The 22,352-nt window shown below is 44.0% G+C and overlaps 1 protein-coding gene across 1 annotated transcript in view; it reads left to right on the forward strand.

Moving 5' to 3' along the window:
* The window catches only part of timm50 (translocase of inner mitochondrial membrane 50 homolog (S. cerevisiae)), a 33,105-nt gene that overhangs the window by 5,053 nt on the left and 5,700 nt on the right, over nt 1-22,352 (forward strand). Inside the window, exons 3-8 of the mRNA XM_030401572.1 lie at nt 62-93; nt 6,008-6,029; nt 16,137-16,195; nt 17,520-17,639; nt 19,542-19,646; nt 20,548-20,646. Coding sequence (XP_030257432.1) covers nt 62-93; nt 6,008-6,029; nt 16,137-16,195; nt 17,520-17,639; nt 19,542-19,646; nt 20,548-20,646 — 437 coding nt within the window. The remainder of the gene's footprint in view (nt 1-61; nt 94-6,007; nt 6,030-16,136; nt 16,196-17,519; nt 17,640-19,541; nt 19,647-20,547; nt 20,647-22,352) is intronic.

Raw genomic sequence — 22,352 nt, forward strand, 5'->3', positions numbered from 1 at the left:
AAATAATGAAGATGTCTGTTTCCACACAGCTGATCAACTTTTGTGTTTCTTTCTGTTTCAGGCAGTAATTCAGTGGACGAACAAGGAAACATGGTAAGTTGTATTGACACACACACACACACACACACACACACACACACACACACACACACACACACACACACACACCATTCCTCCAGGTGTGGTTCTGCACACATTACCTGTCAGTGTCTGACTGTTTGAAGGTGACGGTGGTTTTAAAGCTTGTGTCCACACAGTGAGGACACATTTAGCCGTCTGTTCGGTCTCTGATGGGACGTTCACGTGCCGAGCCGAGCTGATGGGTCGGTTTGTGTCGGCACACTTCGGCGCGCTCACGTGAATCTCAGCCGCCCTTCTTCTTCCCATTTCATCCTTTTTGATGTGTGGTGGCGTTTCGCTCACCTCACAGGTAGGAGATCCTCTTCCTGTTGTAAAGGACACACATCACAGGCGGCCGTGACGTGTGTCCGTCTGTCGGAGGCGTCTGCGTGGGAAAGGAAGGAGCACACTTACGTCACCTTCGCCGGCCTCCTTTTGTTCATTGTGATACAGTAAGAGAGCCGCAGCACACTCGACAGGTAGCTGAGACATCAGGTCCGTCTGAGCTGTGAGTCAGAACATCAAAGAGCCCAATTATCCCACCTCCACACGCTAATGACCACCACTTCCTCATGTACCACACACCAGTGCTACTGTATGGACCAGTGTGCCACCCGGACACTTAACCTGCCGTCTCTGTAGTCAGCTGAAGAGTCATTATAAACATGTTTGAGGAAATGTCTCCTGCAGACTGAAGTAAATCACAAGGTTGGAGAGATTGGAAAATGAAAAACAAAGACTGATCTGAGACCTCTACGCTGGTTCTGAACACCGGAAGCAAAATGTGGAGCCAAGTTGAGGGAAATGTCTGAAAGGACCGACTTTATTCATCTGCTGTGGTTTTATTGATTTTGGATTTTAGAGATGAATGTTACATGAGCGAGTTTAGGATGATGTGACTGAAGAAATGCGTCATGATTTGCTAAAATCCACACGAGGAAAGCGAAATACGTCATGTGTGTTTGTAGTTTCAGCACATCGTGACTTCTTGGGCTCCGTGTGGACCATAAAAACATTTTTTAAGATGGACAGTAACAGTGGCTGACGACCAGCGTACGGGGAGCGACATCGATGCCTTAGAGCGATTATTTTGAGGATCAGATTCTCACTGTACTTCTGTTAATGTGAGCCACATTAACTGCTTCTGCGTCATCAGGCTTCTTCAGGATGTCTTAAAGAAGTGAACAACTCATTAATATCCAAACTAATCGTCCAAATTGTTCCATTTTTCTCAAAGATTCCTTTATTCAGATAAGATCTTGAGTTCTGAGGCTCTCAGCTCTCAGACAGGATCTGCTGTTGGAGGTGTTGCTGTGGGAAGACGTTCCACTTCAAAGGGCACACTTCTCTCACATTAGCGTCCTTTTGTTGGTGCCAAAGAGCCAAACGTGTCGGGATGGCTTCCTGCTAAGTGGTCTTTGTCATAATGACTTTGAAGCAGCCAGCCCGGGAACGAAGAGTCGTCCAGAGAGAAACAAAGAAGAATGACCTCAAACTGGAGCCTCCAGTGACATCATGACCATGTTTTATTCTTCTATTGAACAGACAAAAGCAAGACAAGTACTCAGCCGTTCTTCTTCTACTTCTTCTTCCTCTTCTGTCTCCTTCATAATCCTTTTTGGGGTCCAGTTGAAGCAGCTCTGATGTGTTGTGGGAAAGCTGAGCAGTCTTTTGTCTCCTCTTTGTTCCCGTCCTTTCAAAGAGCACACTTATCTCACCTGGACTTCCTGTCGGGAGCATCCAGCTCCCATCAGACGACACACTTCTCATGGCGGCGCTGCAGCCGTCTTGTGCCGCTCATCAGGGCCTTCAAACGGCACACTTATCTCACCTCCTGCTCCTCAGACTGTTCCTCGTCTTCTCATGCTAAACGGGACCGCAACATGTGTCGGAGCTGTTTATGAGCTGTTAGTCTGGGAAACGTAGTTCAAAGGATACAGTCAGTGCCAGGAGTGTGTGTGTGTGTGTGTGTCTGTGTGTGTGTGTGTGTGGTCTCAGCCATGTTGTCCAGCTTCTAGATTCAGGATTTTCTGCAGCTCCTGTCAATGACGGCAAAGTGAGCTGAATATTGATCATGGTAGACGTCTGCGTCAGTTACAGTCGGGTCAGGCCGCTGTAACGAGCTCCAGCTGATGAGAGAGACACTCCTCTGTTCTGCTGTCGTCCACAGCAGCTCTCTGAACCCACAATCAGTCTCCTCCATCATCTCTGTGTGGAGCGGGCTCAGTATTAGTCCGGTATCAGAACACGCACACACATAAGCTGTTCAGTATGTGTTACCCATGTGTGTGTTTGAAACTGTCCAAGTTTTCCTGCTTTATCCTGAAGACAGATGACACTCAGTGCGTTTACATGCACAGTTTAGTCAGATTACAGCCATAGTTCCACTCTGCTGCTCAATCAGACAACTGCAGTTGTCCGAGTATAAATGCTGGTGAGAAAACCGGATTATTGTCCTGTCAGCATGTCATACCCGGTACGCTGTTTCAACTAGTGGTAACAGAAACACCTCCGGCTGACCTCTTTACGTCACCAGCAACAACAAACTGCCTCGACATTCCAGAAAGATGGTGTAGGAAGAGCGAGACGAAGCTCCATCTTTGTACACTTCATATATGGTGAACATGATAATTACACAAACTAGATGCACAATGGAGCTCTTTCTCTCTTTCTTGTGGTGATTTCAGAGGAAAGACGCTGCCGCCGTCCTTCAACTTCCGGCTCACGGCCCCGGGAAAGAAATGTCGAGCCTGCGCAGAACTCAAAATCTGATCTGATCTGATGGAACGTATACATGCAGGAGTAATGAGACTATCAATCAATAATCTGGGTGTTTTAATTCGATGAGAAATCCGATCCGGTCTGATTTAAGTCAGACTAAGGTGTAAACATGCATCTTAAAGATCCAATCATAGTCGGACTGACACAGTAATTCAGTTTTCTTGAGTGTCATGTAAACACACTGAGTGTGTGACCGCCGTCACTGCTGTACCACTTTCTGCCACAAGATGGCTGCACTGCTGCAGTTTATGTGAAGCTCTCACTGTTTGTGATTCATTTCAGTATTTTGAGCTCCATTTTTCTTAAATATGAGAAACATTATTATATAATGATGCCACTCAAACAATGATTTAAAACAGCAACATTAGATCATATTAACTTTTTCAGGCGTGAGCAGGGGAAGTAACGAACATGTGAACTTTGTCTGTGGTGCTGAACTCTCACGCCAAACACAGAAACCTTCGGGAAAGATGGAAATTGATTTCCACCAGAGACGAGTTCAGGACGATGGGCACCTCTGATTCTGCTCGCTCCTCTATGACGCTGGGATCATCTTATCCTCTCCTCTGAGGGGAGGCGGTCATGTGATTCTGAGTATTAACAAAGCAAAGATTAACAGCCAATCATGGCCCGTCCTGAGACATGACATGTCCTCGTCGACTTTTTGACTTGGCGCTCATTAGTTTCCATCACGGCCTCTTCATCAGGGACACGTCTTCAACTAAAACACTGCAGCGGTCGTGAGGTCGCATATTTTCTGGACTTTCTTTTGCAATTCTAAGATAAATGGCTTGTTTCATTATGAATGTCGGGTCAAGTTTTAATGTGCAGATGCCGTGAAATCAACACAATTAATCAAAGTGCTGTTAAGTGTTGTGCTGATGCGGGAACCAGCACTCATCCTCTGCTCCGTGCTGTATTGTAAAGATCTTTCCTTCCCGTCGTCACACATTATAAACCCCTCGGGTTGTATCCTGTCTAGCCAACAGGCAGACTGAAGCACTTCAAAGTCGAGGCACACTTCTCCCACCTCTGCCCCCGCCGTCCTCACCCTCGGGTCCCAGCTGTCAGAGGAGAAACTCTGGGAAACGCTTCTTCAAAGGACACATCGGCTTTAAATCTTCTTGTTTTCAAACTCCTCTCCGGAGGCTGTGAGGTGAAAGTGTGGGAAGTTGGGACACGCTTGAGCTCCATCTGAAGGGAATACTGGTCTCAGTACAGCCTCGAAGTTTCTCAGAGACCAAAGTGACGACCAGCTGCTCTGATCAGTGATTAATTGACTGATTAATGAGCGGCCTTTGTCTTCTTCTACTTCAGATACTTGTGTCGAACTTCTTCCCGTCTTTAGTCTCGAGGCGGATGTCGGAGGTGCTGTGGAGACGGCACACTTCTCTCACACTCCATGTGTCCGAGCTGGACAATTGTTCCTCTTCAAAGTGCACACTTGTGTCAGGGAGGTGCGACAAAGTGTGCCAGCCTCCGAGGTGTCGCTGCAGGACTCGACACGACGTGTGGTGATCGATCATGAGGCAGAATTTAGGGTGAAGGAGGCTGAAAAAACATGGAATGATTCTTTCCATCTTTAAACATATTTCATCTAAATAGTCTAGCTCTCTTATCCAGATATTCTTGATTGTCTTGGCTTTAATGGTCCTGTAGTTGGCTGGTGTTTGCTGTGTGGGAACCTGTCCCCCTGCTGCTCTCCCGGCTGCAGATCTGCAGTCGTCTCAAGGTGTCGATGAGCTTTTAACGGCCAGTTTCACACCTCCGTCCACACCGAGCCACACATCACAACACGACCGGCAGCAGCTGAGCTCGGCCCCTCGCACCAATTCACCCCCGAGTGTGAGCTGCTGGTTCCCTTCTAATGACTTCTTTTCACTGCTCCGTCAGTTTGCATACCGTTCTCGTAGCGTCGTGTTCTTCTGTTTGAGTTCCCTGTAAAAGAGAACAGAAAAAAACCTTTTCCTGAGTCGTACAGTCTGATAGAGAACTGAGAACTTTTTTTATGGGGTTAAACACTCGAGTCACACCCAGTTGTATATTTATTCCTATCACTGGTAGATGTTTTCTCATCTAATAGAGTCAGAAAGTTTTTTATTTTGGACATCACACTGATGCATGAACCACCCAGGTACAACAAACCCTTTGAACCAGAGAGGAAACATTGATTTCACTGATTAAAATAAGCAATAAAGACAAAGATCACAGCAAAACTAATAGATTCAGAGTGATCAGTCTGTTCAGCAGCCAGGTGTGTTTATGGATTATTGTTATTGTAGGACACTTTGTTCTCAGTCTGTTCAACCAGCAGATGATTCATCAGGTTTCGTGTCTTTTACTCCCTTATTTTTATTGTGAAATCAGTAAAATCTCACTGTGTTGATTCAGCTGTCATTCTGCTTCATGGCCACCAGGTGGAGCCCAACTCCGTCCCTGTCTGCTCCATCAGATCCATTCATGATTCTCCAGCTCACTTTCCTCTCCTCTCTCCAGCTTCCCGTTTTTTCTTTTCTTCATTCTTTTATACTTTGTTTTCTCTTCCTTTTCCGGCAGCGTCTCTTTTCATCTTCCTCATTCTTTCTGTCCTTCTCATTCCACTTCCTCATTCTTCTTATCTTCTTCTTCTTCTGTCCCTTTTTCTTCTTCTTCTTCTCTTCCCTCCTTTCCTGCTGCAACGCATTTTGTTATTTTTAGATTTGTTTTATTGTTTTCATTTCTGTTCATTACGTGTGCAGCTGCTGATGCTTCTCATTATTCCCACACTGTCGTATGAAACATCAGCGGTCTTTCTTCGTCTTCTTCTTCTTGTCTTCTTCGTCTTTTTCTTCTTCTTATCTTCATCCCGCGGTGCCTCCTGCCGCCCTGCAGCCTCTCGCTGCCTTCTTATCAATCCTAAATTGATTGATTTGTTGTGTTTTGTCATCACGGCAAACATAAGCGCTGAGTCGTCACATCACACGCTCTGATCGGTCCAGATGTGATGCTGACACGCTTGCCGTCAACACAAAACCCTAATTATTGATTGATTTATTGATTGATTGTCAGCCAACTGTTGTGTGAAGAGATTTTAATCACTTTCTTCTCTTTTCTGTGTCTCTGACAGATTCCAGACGAGTTCGACAGAGGTGAGTGTGAACACACTGACGTCACTGATGGTTACCTGTTCACGACTTCACTGTGTTTTCACAACGTGTGACGACAGATTAGCTGCTCTCCATTGTTAAAGCTCCTATTTAAGTGTCTTTTTAGGGTGTGAGCTAGATTAGTTTTATTTGCAAGTTTATGTCTGATCAGCATTTTCTTAATTTCTCCTGGTTGTCAAGATGTTTCATCTGTAACGTGCTGTTGCCGTCTGTTGTGTTTTGAGTTCCCGCGCGGTTTACCAGTTTTCCAGTCCTGGAAAATCTTGTGTTTACCTGGAACATTATTTAAACTCTCCCAACTACTCACTACAGTCTGGTGTTAGTAGCAGACTATATAGTGTTATAAAATCTTAGATTTTTCTTTAAAGGTAACCAGCGAGTTGTTCGGTTTAAGAGACTCATCTTATGTTTCTCTTTTGTATATTTAGAAAAGGAAAACTTTCAGCAGCCCTCGGTTATTAGTGTTGGCAGCCGCGGGTCAGACACTGCAACTCGCAAGAGAAAAAGGCGTAAGGGTTGTAAATTAATGAATTAAGGAATATATTTGGGTACTGGCCCAGTCGCTGTCTGTCGTACCAGCAAGATCATCACTGAGAACATCCTGGAAAAGTTCTGGAAAATGATAGAAAAGATGTGAAAACCCTAATCAGGCTTTCTCAGAATAAATAAATCAAAAATAAAGATATCTTTAGCTTGCATTCTGCAGCAACATGAGAGGAACGAAATGAGCAGAAAAGTTCTTGTTTTCGTCCCAGCTTATATATCGAATACATCCGCAGATGAATTGATAATGAAATGTAGCTGAAACGTCACTCTGCCAACGTCTCCAGTCAGATTTCATGTTTGTCGAACAAGCGGCAGCAGATTGCAGACTGAAAGAGGCTTTTTACGCTCCAGATGAGTCCTCCTCCGTCTTCTGCTGAACATGTGTGTTTTTATTGACACCCTGGCAGCGACATGTCGGTGTTTGTCTGAATGATGGATGTGTCCACAGAGTGTCGGTGGCACTGCCAACTGCTACCAACCACCCATATGCCCCCGACCCATCATTCATCCCCCCAAACTGCCTGTCTGACTGCCCAAAAAAGCACAAAGCACACACATGTGTTTACATTCTGCTTTTTATCCAGAGAAAGCAGCTCGGCAGCAGACTGAGCCTCAGAGGTCAGAGGTCACTCATAATGTACCGACTGAAAAGCAGAATTATTATTAAAACTGTCAGCAACTCTGAAAAACACTCCGGGGAAGTCCAAGAAAAGTACCGCTCAGTACGTCCTGGAGAACACCGATAGATTCTAAAGAAATTTCAATTCCAACCTTTTTTGTACGACTAAGACGAGAATTGACGAGAAGAAATTGATTTCTTCAAACAATAATTGTGGCTGAACCTCGATATGATGTCACAGGTGAAAAACAGGACAATAAAAATAGAATTTAAAAGTAATATCTCGATGTTTTTCTTTGAGTTTAAAAGAGAAGACAAAGATGAACTAGAGATGCTCCTGTGATTGGATCGCAGCCCAGAAACATGTTAGTGATTTATCATAAATCAATCAATCGCTGTTAAGAGTTTAACTGATTTTAAAAAATGACTTAATCGACAATCAGAGAGGGACACAAATATAATTAATGTGTTACAATAACAGATTACAGATACTCGCATTCCAAATATATCCAAATAAAACACAAATATTTAACTAGAACACAATTAATCTGTCATTTATAAAAACATTTCACACAAAATGATATTATCACATTTTGGCCTTTTAGTCGACTCAGTGTTGTTTGGATTTAGTTGCCAGTTGCTGAAAAGTGACGGACAGAAGCTCCTTTGTAACAACAACGTCATTATATTGTTTTATCTAATTTGTTATTCGTTAACTTTCTGTTCTTTTAGCTCAAAATGAAGCCGACTCTGATTTTACATCAAACACAGATATCAGTGATTAAAACAGTTTTCGTGTTTCATATTTTATTAATGACTAATCAATAATCCGACTAGATTTGTACCTAAATACGACCTAAAATCAGTTTGATGAATTTTAACCATGTTTGAATGAACTAAACCAACATGACCAACAAACACACAGACATTAAAATGCTTTGAATGAACAACAGCTCATCAATAATCAATAATCAGAAGTGATCTCCTTGGTAAATGATCCACAGCTTCAGGAGTTCAGATGATTTAGCTGCCGACGGCTCGCTGACACTTTCAAATCAATCTGCCGAGATTTGAATCGTCTTCTAAACGAGTTCTGATCGCCTGCTGCTACCAATAATCACTTCATCAATACCTCTCTGTCCCCGAGGTCCAGTCTGTGTCTGCTGCCTGCACACACCCCTCCTCCTGAATCCTCCCCTCCGTCCCTCCATCCATCATAAAATACTCCCTGAGGTCCATTTTGTCCTCCTCTGACTGCAGGCCTCCATCTCTCCCTCTGTGTCTGTAACTTTATTACCGCCTCACCTCTTTCATCCTGTCTGTCTCTATCTGTCCGTCTCTCCATCTGTCTCCATCTCTCTCCTGGTTTCTGGCTCCCCGAGGTCCTCGACCCGTAAAGATAATGTGCTGTTTACAGCCGGCGGCTTGTTGGTTCTGACCAACGCTGATGATTTCACACTGAAACTAAAAGTGCAGGAAAAGTGAATGGAGTCTGGTCAGGAGAGAGAGAGAGAGGGGACAGAAGGACGGAGGGAGGGATGGATCAGAAGGATTGATGTGTAGATGGATGGATTGATTGATGGACAGAAGGATGGATGTGTTGATGTGTAGATGGATTGATTGATGGACAGAAGGAGCGATGCGGGTGCCGGGTGGACTGGACCTCCGGGACCCTGAGGTATTGACGAAGAGATTATTGGCATCAGCAGGCGATCAGAATTCATTCAAAGGCAGAGTTCTGTCGCGGCAGATCGACCCGGAGTAAACCCTCACTGCTGACACACACACACACACACACACACACACACACACACACACACACACACACACACACACACACACACACACACACACACACACACACACACACACACTGCAGGTAGTTATTTTGAGTTAGCAGGCCAGGTGATGGAGAGGAGGTGATGTTTACACCTGTGTGTGTTTGTTGTCCTGTAGCAGGATAACAAAATAATGTACTGAACAGATTATGACCCGACGTGGATGGAGGATGTGTCTCGGCCCAGAATAGAACCCAGTAACTTTTGGTGCGGATCAGTATGAAGGGACGGATCCAGAGATTTTACTCTCACGTTGGTGCATATCCAACATTTTGGATCTGGTGTGTTGAAATGTGTTTAACTTGTTTTTGGATCAGGCTTCATTGAAGTAAATCATGTTGTTGTTCCTTGGCGGGGGTATGCACTCTACTGAGAGCCATCCTAGATAAAAAATGAACTAGAATGACACCCACAATCCCAAAGCGTCTGTATGTGAAGAGTCTCAAAAGTCTACTTATTTTACACATTGGACATTTAAGTAACACTTAGAAAAGAAAAAAGACATGAATTGATGAACATGAAGAGTGAAATCATTGATGATTAAAAAATAACTGTCTTTATTAGTTATCAGCTGACACAGTAAAAGTCCTACAGCATCTTTCTTTTGTAGGTGGATGAGTTTCACACAAACGGCTGCTTTTTAAGTATTAACGTACGTACGTGGATCGTTACATTCAAGGCTTTTTAGTCTTTATGAGTTGTTGTAGCGAGAGACAGAGCGGGTGGCGTGTGATGTCATCGGCCTGGATTTGAACCCACAACATGATGTTTATTTGGTTTGTTTTCATTCCGACTCAGCAGTCACATGATCGGTACGTCACCGTATGATTATTACATCATCACATATTGATTTGAACTGAGAGGTGATAAATGATATTGAACTATTACCCGCTGACTTCGACATCGCTCTGATCTAAACGCCCCTCTGCTCATTTCCCATCAGCCCTCTTCAGAGTAATGAGGGCCAATCATGACCTCGGGGACCTCTTAGGGACCTCGGGGGCCGCAGACAAATATTCCCTGATGAGCTTAGAGACCGGGGTAAAAGTTCATGACCCCTCGGGGACTGTCTTCACCTCCTTCATCTCCTCCTCCTCTTCCTCCAATCCTCTCCATCCTCTCAAACTTTTCTATCTTCGCCTTCGACCTTTCTTCTCCTCTCCTCATCCATCCTGCCTTTCTTCTCTCTCATCCTCTTCTTCTATCCTCCCCTCTGTCGCTCCTCCTCCTTCACCTCCTCCTCCTCCTCTGGGAGCAGCAGACGGAGAGCAGAGGGATGGAGGGATGGATAAATGAATGAATGGATGGATGGATGGATGGGTCTTATGGGACGTGTTTGGCTAGAGACTCTGTTTGTGTGCCAAGTGGCGGCATTCGTGTGCGTGATGCAGAGGAGCGTCGGATACCATAGCAACCAGGAAATGTGAGACAGCGTACACACACACACACACACACACACACCTTCCCCTTGGATTGACCCTTGATCCTCACAGGTTAACATTTATCCAGACGCAAAAACAGACGAATATGTGTTACACAATAATCCAGAGTAGAGTCGAGGTTTACATTTTGGGATTTCTTCTGAAGTAAAAGTATAATAATGATAATGATTAATCCTGCTGTTCCTTCAGCCCTCTGAATACTTACCGCTCTTTCTTTGGAGGCTTTATAAACAGATACAATTAGAAATAAAACAAGACATCGTGCGACAGAACACAGAATCCACATCTGCTAGTAAAAGACAAGACAAGTTTATTTGTTTAGTACGATTCAGACACGAGGAAACTCAACGTGCTTTACAGGAGCATTAAAATACATTAAAATACATTAAAATACATTAAAAACAAGCTGGAAGACATTAAAAATACAAAATATTAAAACAAGTTAAGAAATAGGAAAGAAGGTTAAAATTTTAAACGTTTATCAGAGGCTGACAGTGGGTCAGAACCAACCAGAACACACACACACACACACACACACACACACACACACACACACACACACACACACACACACACACACACACAGGCTCTCTGATCCAAACATTACAGAAGCTGGGCCACGCTGCCGTTTGTCACCCGGAGAGAAAACAAACGATTGGTGGTGGAGGAGGAGGAGGTGGAGGAGGAGGGAGGTGGAGGAGTTGTGAAGCAGATGCTGAGCCTGACCACAGCCGCTTTTGTTTGGGACGGAGGCCCCTTCATCCATCTCTCCACACCTCTATCTCTACCTCTTCCTTCATCCCTCTTTCCTCTAATTTCCCCTCCTTTTCTTCACCACCTTGTCCTCCCTTCTTCGGCTCTTTTCCCAGCACTTACATGCTTTCTTCATCCCTCTTTCATCCTCTTTTCTCCTCATCTCCTTCCTTTGCCTCATCCTGCATTCTCTCCTCTTATCCTTTACTTCTTGTCCTGCTCCCTCCATCCTTTTCCTCTCTCCTGATTTCCTCCCCTCTTTCCTACGTTCTTAACTGTCTCTGTTTATCTTCCTCCTCTTTTTTCTCTTCTCCTTTCATCTCTTCTCTCATTATTTTCCTCTGCCCCTCCCTCCTTCATTCCTCCTCTCTCCCTCCTTAACTGGCTTTTGTCAGCTTGTTTTCCTCTCCACCTCCTCCTCCTCCTCTCTATTTATATCCTCTCCTTCATTTTTTCATCCACTCTTTACAGCTTATTGCTGCTTTTAAAAGGAGATATTTCCCCACACCGCCACACATGTGACACAAAGAAGAATCAAAGCGTTACTTCACTTTCAAAGCATGTGGAGCTGCTTCCTGTGATTGATTGAAATATTATTAGATTTTCCCACATTGTAAATCCAGTTTCCAGTGACCATCATCATCTGCTTCTACTTCATTTGGCAATTTGAGATCACGAACATGTTTTTTCTCTGCACAACGTCGGCATGTACGAACACTTTATAGAAACTGAAGCTGCATCACTTGTTTGCTTAATGGCCGAAATCTGATCTGATTATTCTCAGACGTAAAGTCATCAAAGCACTTCCTGTTTGCGGTGCACTTATGGACATACAGACAACCATCACTGGATCACTGTGATACTGAAGAAAACATAAAAACTTGATGTTCTGCTCATGTAAGGAGCGTCTGTTTTGAGGTTTTTGAAGCAGATTTATGGAGTCATCATCTCCTCCCTCCATGTTGATGGCATGGAAATAGTTGTTTTTCTGTTTTAAATCAAGTTTCAGCTACTTCAGTTGTTTAGCAGAACGCTGCAACTCTGTTTTACTGTGAAGCTCCAGAACTGTTCTGTGGACTAACACACTTCATCTGACTTTCATCAGCATGGAGGGAGGAGAGGAGGACTCCATAAATCTGCTCAAAACAATCTCTCCTTAAATGAGCAGAACCTGCCTTAGAAACATCATATTTATAAGGTTTCCTCAGTACCACAGTGATCCAGTGACAGTTGTCTGTACATCACAGGTTCACTGCTAACAGGAAGTGCTAACAGCTAATTCTGCTAAGTTTTAATGGAGTTTTGGATAATTCCTTTTTTTTTTCTGTTTGTTTTGTGGACTATGAAGCCTGAATTTCCATCAGCATGGAGGGAGGAGATAATTACGTTTTTCCATTTTTATGTGTTTATGTTCCTTCAACTTCCTCGTAGTTAAATTAGCCTCCACGCCGCCGTGACTAGTAGCCAAAACTCTGTGCTTAACTAGTATAAGAACCTCCGCCAGGATATATTTAACCTCAGCATCAACCAGATCAGTTTCACGGCAAAGGGAAAGTTGTTTGGCCCGCGTCGGCCCACCCAGGCCGGTTTCAAGGAAAACACAAACAGCCCTGATCTGACAGCTCGACTGAGCGAGGCCTCTCGCACAAAGAGCCGACATTGACTATGAAAGGAAGACCGTTAGAGAGGGAGAGAAGATGAAAGGAGAGGAACAAGAGAGGAGAAGAAAGAGGAGAAGGTGGCCTCTCGTCCTTCACTCCCAGAATATCATCAGCATGATGTGAGGCCATTCACTTCCTCTCCTGTTTACAAGCAAGCGGTACGAGCAAAAGATTCACTCGAGTTGAAGAAAATCTGAATAATAAGACTACAAGAATCACAAATTAGAGACTTTCTGACTCCTGAGAGGAAGAAAATCCAGACGGACACATTTTAAACATCGCCGACTTCCTTCACTCAGTCGTGGAAGCTGACCAGATAACAAATCCTCCTCCTCCTCCTCCTCCTCCTCCTCCTCCTCCTCTTCCTCTCCATCTTCTCCCCGTCATCCTCTGTTCATCCACCCATCAGCCACCCTGAGACATCACTTCCACTCCTCCATCCTCCCCCATCATCACCACCACCTCACCTCCACCCCCAGTCTCCAACAATTAACATAATAAAAGCAGCTTTAATCTGAACCCCCCCAAAACACACACACACACACACACACACACACACACACACACACACACACACACACACACACACACTCTCGGCTTCCCTATTACAGGGTGTGTGTGGTTAGTTCCCAGGGGAGAGGTTACTCGACAGCCACGCTTACACTCCATCATTGCCTGCACGCGTTTGTGTGTCAAACCTGCTCAGTATCTCATTCCTCAAAAGACACACACACACACACACACACACACACACACACACACACACACACACACACACACACACATCCCTTGTATTATTTATTTCTTCCTTGTTTGTTTCGGATGACGCAGCAGAAACGAGCTCTGCAGTGTCTCAGTGAAAGTGGGTGAAACTCAAAAGTCGACCACTTGAAATCATCAGGAGTCAGTAGTTGTTGTGGCGTCTGACGCTGAGAGAGACGCTCTCATTGGCTGCTCAGCTTAGTGAATGACTGCACGAGAAGAGAAACATAACAGAAATATGATGAATAAATATAAAATCGGAATATAAAAGTTTCTTATTTTCATATTGAGAAGTTTGAGCTCATAACATGAACATCGGTGTTTCAGTGTTCATCTCACCTGTAACGAGGCATTTTATAAAAACAATCAGTGTTTTGGTTTTGCTACACTCTGAAAATATCAGGTATACACTCCCCAAACAAAACCCTGTTCCACTGACTTGATTTACCTTTAGGGTGCCTTGGCAGTTACCCACAAGGCCTTGCTGGAAATGCGGCCCCATGTTTTCCTCTGGATCACATCTTTATTGTCCAGGAACAGAAACACTAACTGTTTGTTTCTGTTGCCGGGAGCTTGTTTCTGGTTCTTTCCTCCAGCTTTCTCCTGATGTCTGCGTGCTCACCAGGGCTGCGACTAAAGATCAATCTCAATCAATGAGTAGTTGTTTGATCTGTTAAATGGCAGAAAATGGTGCAACATGTCCATCAGTTTTTCTTTAAGGTTCAAAAACAGATCCTCTGGGATGGCGGACGGCCCGTCCTGTAACCCCAAAGCTTCATTATTTGATTCAAACGTTTTCTTTTAAAGCTCAAGATGACATCCTCAAACGTTTGGTTTTATCCACAACACAGAGACATTCAGCCGACTGTCACAGAGGAAAGAAACCAGAAAGTATTCATGTTAAACAAGCTGACATCAGAGAATTTGGACTCAAACCAGTTAATCAATCATAGAAACAGTTGGTGATTAATTTCAACTAATAGATTAAACGTGGCGACTCTGATGCTCAAACACTATTCTTCAGTTGTGCTGCCTCAAAGTTCACTTTGTGTTCCGTAGAGAAGCTGTTCCATCATCTGAAAGTTCACTGCGGGCTCCAGTTCTCTGTAAGAGAGAATTAAACCTCTCTGCGTTCGGCTCGCTCACATCTTTGACCCGTGAAACTGATTTTGTGTACATCCGTCCTCGCTAACCTTTTGCTCCACCTCTGATCTTTACTTACCTCCCCATCTGCTAACACGCACACATACATTTATACGCACCCACACGTGTGAAAGCGTCAGCGCGTCTTCACAGCAGGACCGTGGCAGATGGCTTCTGCTTCCTGCTTCAGCACGCTGCTATGAACTCTGGGGTATTGAGTCCCTGGGGACCGGAGCGTGCTAGCTTCAGCGTGTGTTTGGAGAGAGAGAGATGGACGACTAGAGAAGCTTGCACGCGCGTGTGTGTATCATGTCATTGTGCTCCTGTTTGCAGTAACGAGCCCGCGGCCCCATGGGAAACGGAGTCTTTATTTTTATTAGTCATTAGCGCGTTGACAGCTGGAGGTGCTGTTAGCAGGACTCGGCTCGCTGGCTTATCAGCGGCGTCATCAGCAGCTCATTGAACAGTTTCTGGAGCTGCAGGTCGAACCAGGTGACACCTCTGATGATATCTGTGTTCAGCCTCGCCCCGACCAATCAGATCGCATCCTGACGCTTGGCTGTTCTTTCACTTCGACAGATTGATAATAATAATAGAGTTTTTATGGTTTATGGATATTTGGAAAACTGCATAATGCAAACAATCGTGGTACATGTGACCATAACACACCAGTTACCCACGCTGCCTTGCTGGAAATGTGGCCTCGCCATGTTTTCATCTCATTTTATTCTCATAACTCGACTGCATCGTGTCTTTATGGTGCAGAAACAGCCTCACTCATGTGTTGTCGGGTGCCAGGAGCTTTTTTTCAGGTTCTTTCCTGCAGTTTGTCTTTTCCCCCTGATGTCTGCGTGCTCACCTGAGGCTGTGGTTAAACAGTAATGTGAAGCAGATGCTAAAAATATCCTAGATGAATAAAACGCTTAAAGTTAAAACAAAGATAAAACTGATTCTCAGACTCTGTTATCTGAAATGCAGGTCGACAAAAATGAAGGAACATTCGATCATCGGCTGATCGGATATCAGCAAGTTGATTTAATAATCAGCATCACAGACCACTTTATTAAGACTTTTAATGACTCGGCTTCAAACACCTGCACTGATTGTTTGTCCAGACAGACTCATCGAGCATCAGATCTTATCAGCTGTCAGTGATGGCGTCTCCTCAGGGAGTTGTAGTTTTTACGACCCATTAAGACTACAACTGTGTTCGCTGTGGTTCACCTCTGAGTCAAAGGGGATCTAACCTCAGATCCACTTCCTGCTTTCTTTCTCACTGTTTGTCCTTTAAAATGAATTGTGTTGAATCTCATTGTGTGTTTCAGAACCTCCAGTCGTCCAACAGTTGAAAAGAACCTACAAATACTTCAAGGACTACAGACAGGTGAGCGAGTCACGCATCCAGAACCAGGACGATCAAATCCTTCAGTTTAAAACATTTAAATGAGGAAGCAGGACTGAAGCCTCCACTGATGAAACTGACGTTCAGGTTCTAGGAAAGAAAAAGGACATTTTCTTCTCCAGTTTAAATTCAGGGCAGAGGGAGACATGTGTGCAGTTCCAAACTAGAATATTAAAGTAAAAATAGAGTAATTAAACTGCCGAGATCTGTTTAAATAAATAAATGTCCTTGGTTGCAGAGATGAGCAGAGGGACAGAAGATCACAGGCTTATATATCATGAGATATTACAATATTTTTATTTGAAGGCTCAGTCATATGAAACACAACAGACATATAGCTTCTATAATGTCGCCTGTAATAACACAACAAGCCTTTTTCTTTCACAGAACAAGGACTGCATGGTGTGACTCAAAAAATGTAAATTAAAGTGTGCTCAGAGGATTATTCCAGTCACACAGAAACAGAACACAGAACAGGCTCGGCTGTATTAAACACACAGTCTATATTAACGTGTTCATGTTGAGTAAACACTTCACTTCAGTCGGTGACGCAGATCGTGACACGTTACGTGACATAACTGTAGTAATTTATAACTGAAATATTATTGATGATGCATTAAATGCAAAATAAATATATTACCGTTGCCCCTGAAACTGCATATATGCAAATACCGCTGTATATATGGACGAGGACACAAATTAAAATAAATAAAAATGTTATGCAACAACAAGAAGCACACGCTCATTAACGTCATGAATTTTTTTTGTTAGCGTCATCACAATGAACTGAATGTAAAACATAACAAATGTCAGATTGATCTAAATCTAAATGTCCTCGTTCTCGCAATCGTCCACGTGGTCGGAGGTTTTCTTAGTATTCTGTTTCTTCTTTCTTTCGCTTTTACTTCTCTGTTACGCGACTATGGGATGTGATTTACAAAAAAACACGTTCTGTTTTGAGTTACCAGAATTAATAGTGTTGATATGAATAAGGCAGTCCTGTAGAAACCACACATGAAGGTGGAAATGTTACTGTTAGATTTTCTGCAGTCAGAAGCTTTATGTTATAGTATATTTTGGGGTTTTCCCAGTGAAAGTTGTGATTATAAAAACCTTCATGAATGTACAATCTATAGGTTTGTTTTAACGTGGGCATATCCCGTCTTCCTGTTGGGGGTTTTCAGAGCTGATTCTGACTCGCAGACTTCCTCATCTGACTCTAGAACATGTTGTGAAATATGTTGTATTCATGAATGCAAACTGTGACCTGCTGTTTCTGTGTGTGTGTCGATGACGTCACGATCAGATGATCATCGAGCCGACGAGCCCGAAGCTGCTGCCCGACCCTCTGAAGGAGCCGTACTACCAGCCGCCCTACACGCTGGTGCTGGAGCTCACCGACGTCCTGCTGCACCCGGAGTGGTCGGTACGTCTCTTCAGTAAACTCTTCAGAATAAAAGGGTCTGCTTAGAAATCCTCAAATGAACAGACGCTCCTCACATGTGCAGAACCTGCCTTAGAAACATCATGTTTTTAAGTTCTCTTCAGTATCACAGTGATCCAGTGATAGTTGTCTGTTCATCCACAGGTTCACTGCTAACAGGAAGTGCTAACAGCTAATTCTGCTAAGTTTATATTGAGTTTTGGAGGGTTTATTTGGTTATTTTTTCATTTTAAAACAAGTCTCCAGCTACTTCGGTTGTTGAACAGAATGCTGCAACTCCGTTTCATTGTGAAGCTCCAGAACTGTTCTGTGGACTACGACACTTCACCTGACTTTATATCATCAGGAGGAGGAGAGGAGGACTCCATAAATCTGCTTAGAATCCCTAAAACAGTCTCTCCTCACATGTGCAGAACCTGCCTCAGAAACATCATGTTTTAAGTTTCCTTCAGTATCACAGTGATCCAGTGATAGTTGTCTGTATATCCACAGGTTCACTGCTAACAGGAAGTGCTAACAGCTAATTCTGCTAAGTTTTAATGAATTTTTGGAGTATTCCTTTTGTCTGTTTTGTGGACTATGAGATCTAACTTTCCATCAGCATGGAGGGAGGAGATGGATACTGTTTTTCCATTTTTGTGTGTTGCTGTTGCTTCAACATCCTCGTAGTTAAATCAGTCTCCAAACTGCTAGAATAACAACCTCCAGGATATATTTAGGATGACTGAACTTTAACTTTTGGGTGAATTGTTCCTTTAAATCTAGATCAAATATGAAGCTGGTCCTTTGTTCGCTCAGTGTTTCTGTGTTGTTGCACCTGTCCTGATGAATGTGTCCGATTCAAGATATCAACACGCGTAACACAGAGATTATGAGTCAGACTTCCTGCGTAACATTTAACAGATTTCCATCTCGTAACAAACGAAAATCAGAACAGAAGAAATCAGGTAACAGAGGAGGAGCGAGCTGAAGGGTTTTATGGGACAGGTGGAGGATATGGAGTGTGTGTGGGAGGTGTGTCCCGCCACCTGTCGACTTCTTGTTGTCTGCTGAGACACTCCCCCTTTCACCACACACACACACACACACACACACACACACACACACACACACACACACACTCTGTTCACCTACCTGACAGGTGTGCAACAGCCGTAACACGACACCTGCTGCCTGTTAAAACAGACCAACACACAGAAGTAACTGCACCTGCCCACCCACTTGAATCTTACTCCTGTCACACACACACACACACACACACACACACACACACACACACACACACACACACAGTAACTGCTTCAACTGTCACCAACATGTTATAGCTGCAGATGATCAACAAGTCCTGAAAATAAATAAAACATCAGTCTGCTCACTGTCCACACACACACACACACACACACACACACACACACACACACGTCTGACAGCCCTCAGGTTGTTGATGGTGTGTGTGTTTAACTCACAGCAGCAGCAAAACAGGAGCCGACCTGAGTGGAAAAGGTCACAACCTCTGAGCGACTGACCGTAACTAAACAACGGCTGTCACACACACACACACACACACACACACACTTTTAGATTACCAAGAACTCGGGTAACATGAAGCAGCTCTGGGTGTTGTCACTCTGAACTTTAGTCTCCCTGAGAGAATGTAGAATTCTTGCTGAATCCAGCTTCTCCACCCGACCATCCACCACTTTATTTGCTTTTTTGTTGTTTTGGCAACAAAAAAATCCCACACAAGTTTTCTGAAATGATATGTGAACATGTGAGTTTCTGTGAGATCCCAAACGTCTGAAAATCTAAATGTGTGGTCCTGCATTTTTACTGAATTGCAGCAAATATGAGTCAGATCTTTAATTCCTCCGTCTGTGTTTCCAGTTGTCGACAGGTTGGAGGTTCAAGAAGCGTCCGGGCATCGACTACCTGTTCCAGCAGCTCGCGCCGCTCTACGAGATCGTCATCTTCACCGCAGAGACTGGCATGGTGAGTCCTACACACACACACACACACACACACACACACACTCGCCTGGAGATAATGAAGTCTTGTTTATCACTAAATAAGCAGTCGGACGTTTCTCTGTCATGCTGATGTGCTGTTTGCTGTTTTGTGTTGACGGGAGCAGCAGCTGCCTGAAGGAATCTCACCGTTTAAAAGTCACTTTAATAACAGTTGCTGAAATTAAAATTGACGTCAGTGGGCTGATTTTATTTTATGTCCTTTTTCCGTGGGCTTGTTCAGGAGTAACCACACACATTCAATAATTAGCTAATCCCAAACAAATGAGTCTCTGCAGAGCCTGAAAGGTTTTATTTATGTTGTTTTACTTTATTAACAGTTGTTCATTCATTCAATGTGAAGCTGCTGCAGGTTAAATTCACCTTTTTAAAGCTCGATCATTAACATGTTGGATCTGTTGAGTTGAATACAGGTGTTGTGGTTTTATGTGCTCAGCTATTTGTAATAAACAGAGTTAATTGTTGCTGTCCTCTGAGATGCTAACGCAGTCGTAGCTCAGCTCTCTGCTCTGTTTGTGTGTGAAGTGTGCCGACTTGTTTACAGTCGTTTGAAGGCCGTAAACACTCGGAGAGGCAGACGGACCGAGCCGGTTCTCCTCACACATCTCCTCCTGCAGTGCAAACTTCACTCACTCATCTTTAAGTTATTCTCCATTAAATGATTCATGTATTATCTAAAAAATGTGTGAAGATAGTTTAAAGATCTTCAGGTGACGTCTTCAACTGTCCAAAAACTTTAAAATATTTATTTCCCATGATACAAGAGGAGCTCGAACCAGAGAAACAGTCGTCCTTTGTGTGTTACGGCTGCAGATGATGATTTATTTTCTTTCTTCCTCCGTGTGTGTGTGTGTGTGTGTGTGCAGACGGCGTATCCTCTGATTGACAGCATCGACCCTCAAGGTTTCGTCATGTATCGCCTCTTCAGAGATGCGACACACTACATGGAGGGGCATCATGTGAAGGTACGCTGTGTGTGTGTGTGTGTGTGTCAGGTAACTCTTCACTCGGGGATCTCGGGGACGTTTAGTGTAACTGAGTTTAAACAGCCGCAGCTGCTACATGAAAACATCCTGATCGCTGAGAGTTAATGATCAGCTCACGTTTAAAAAGCTCCTGTTAGAACCAGCCTGAAACATGCAGAACAAACCGGGTCCAACTCAAACTCTCTGAGACCGGTTCGTAGTGTCAGGTGAACACAGAGGAGATGCAGCTTTTCTATCGTGTTGAGTGAATAAAATAAATAACTGGATGTGTGATTGATTACAGGAGGGAAATAAAAAATGCATCACTTTTATGTATTGACACATAGTTGCAGTTGTTTTGAATAAGCCTTAATTAAAAGTACTCAAACTAAGTTTTGATTTATTCACATTGACTCCACATGACAAAACAACGAGTCTCCAGTTCTGTTCATCCTCCGTTTAACACATGTGAATGAAATTAAAACCTGATCGGAAACACACTCTGATACTCAGCTGGACCTGTTGATCTGAACATGTTTATCTCTAAAACGTGTTTTCTGAGGAATCTTAGTTTAGTTTGAAATAGACGAAGTTGTTTCTCCATCAGACACCTGAGCGCTGTGACAGCGACAGGCTGCGTCGCCCCCCGTGTCTCCTCTCTTTAGCTGCCTTCTGCCGCTGCCATTGATTTGTCCTCCTCCTCGTCGCCACAATAGACCTCCCTCCTCCTCCCCTCTGTCTCCCCTCTGTCTCCCCTCTCAGGCCTCATTAACCTTCTGCCTCCCTCCCTCGCTCCGCTCTTCCTCTTATCTCACCTCCCGTTCACCCTCCTTCACCCCCGCCGTCCTTCCTCTCCTCCTCCTCCTCATTTCCTTTGCTCCATTTCTTCTCACTCCCTCCTTCATGTTTCTCCCCCTTCACCCCCTCCTCCCCTTTCTTCCTCCCCCTCCTCCTCCTCCTCCTCCTCTTCTTCCTTCTGTCTCCCTCCAACTGTCATCTCTGTGTGTGTTATTGACGACCAGTCTGGTGGTTTTAAGGAGCTGGTTAACCTACTTCCCAGAAACAAGAAGACACACTTATCATCTCATCTCCATAACGCCAAGACAGAGCTGAATGCAACAGATGCCAAGAGAGAGTTATTAATGCTCCATATGCTGAGGGAGAGTTATTAATGCTGCATATGTCCAGAGAAAGTTAACCCCATGATACTGAAAATGTTGTTTGGATTGTGAGCGTGGATGTTCTTTCTCTGCCGTCGATAATCCAGAAACATTAACTCCACTTCAGCGCACAGAAACACAGAAAGTCTGCAGCAAACAGACTTTCTGTTGAAGCTCTTCTGGGTTTTCTGCACAAAAACTCTTTATAAAGTAAACGTCAGCACTGCGATACATTCATGTGACTGCAGCCGCCGCTGTTTATTCTGAGAGAGGAGGAAAAACGAGGATGGTGCACACATGTTGGCGTTAGCAGTGCAAATCATTTATCATTTTTTACTACATCTCATGATCGCTCATGTATACTGGGAATGCGCGTTGTTGTAAACAGGAAGCAGATCGTAAACGCGGCTCTGAATGTGCATACGAAAGGAAAAACGCGGAGAGAAAGCTTTTAGAAATACTCGTGTGCGTGTGCACAACGGAGCTCTAACTGTTAAACATCCAGAGTGTAGAGGTCACGAGTCTCGTAATCGCTTCATAGTCTTG

Source organism: Sparus aurata, chromosome 2 (assembly GCF_900880675.1).
Source record: "Sparus aurata chromosome 2, fSpaAur1.1, whole genome shotgun sequence".
NCBI lineage: Eukaryota > Metazoa > Chordata > Actinopteri > Spariformes > Sparidae > Sparus > Sparus aurata.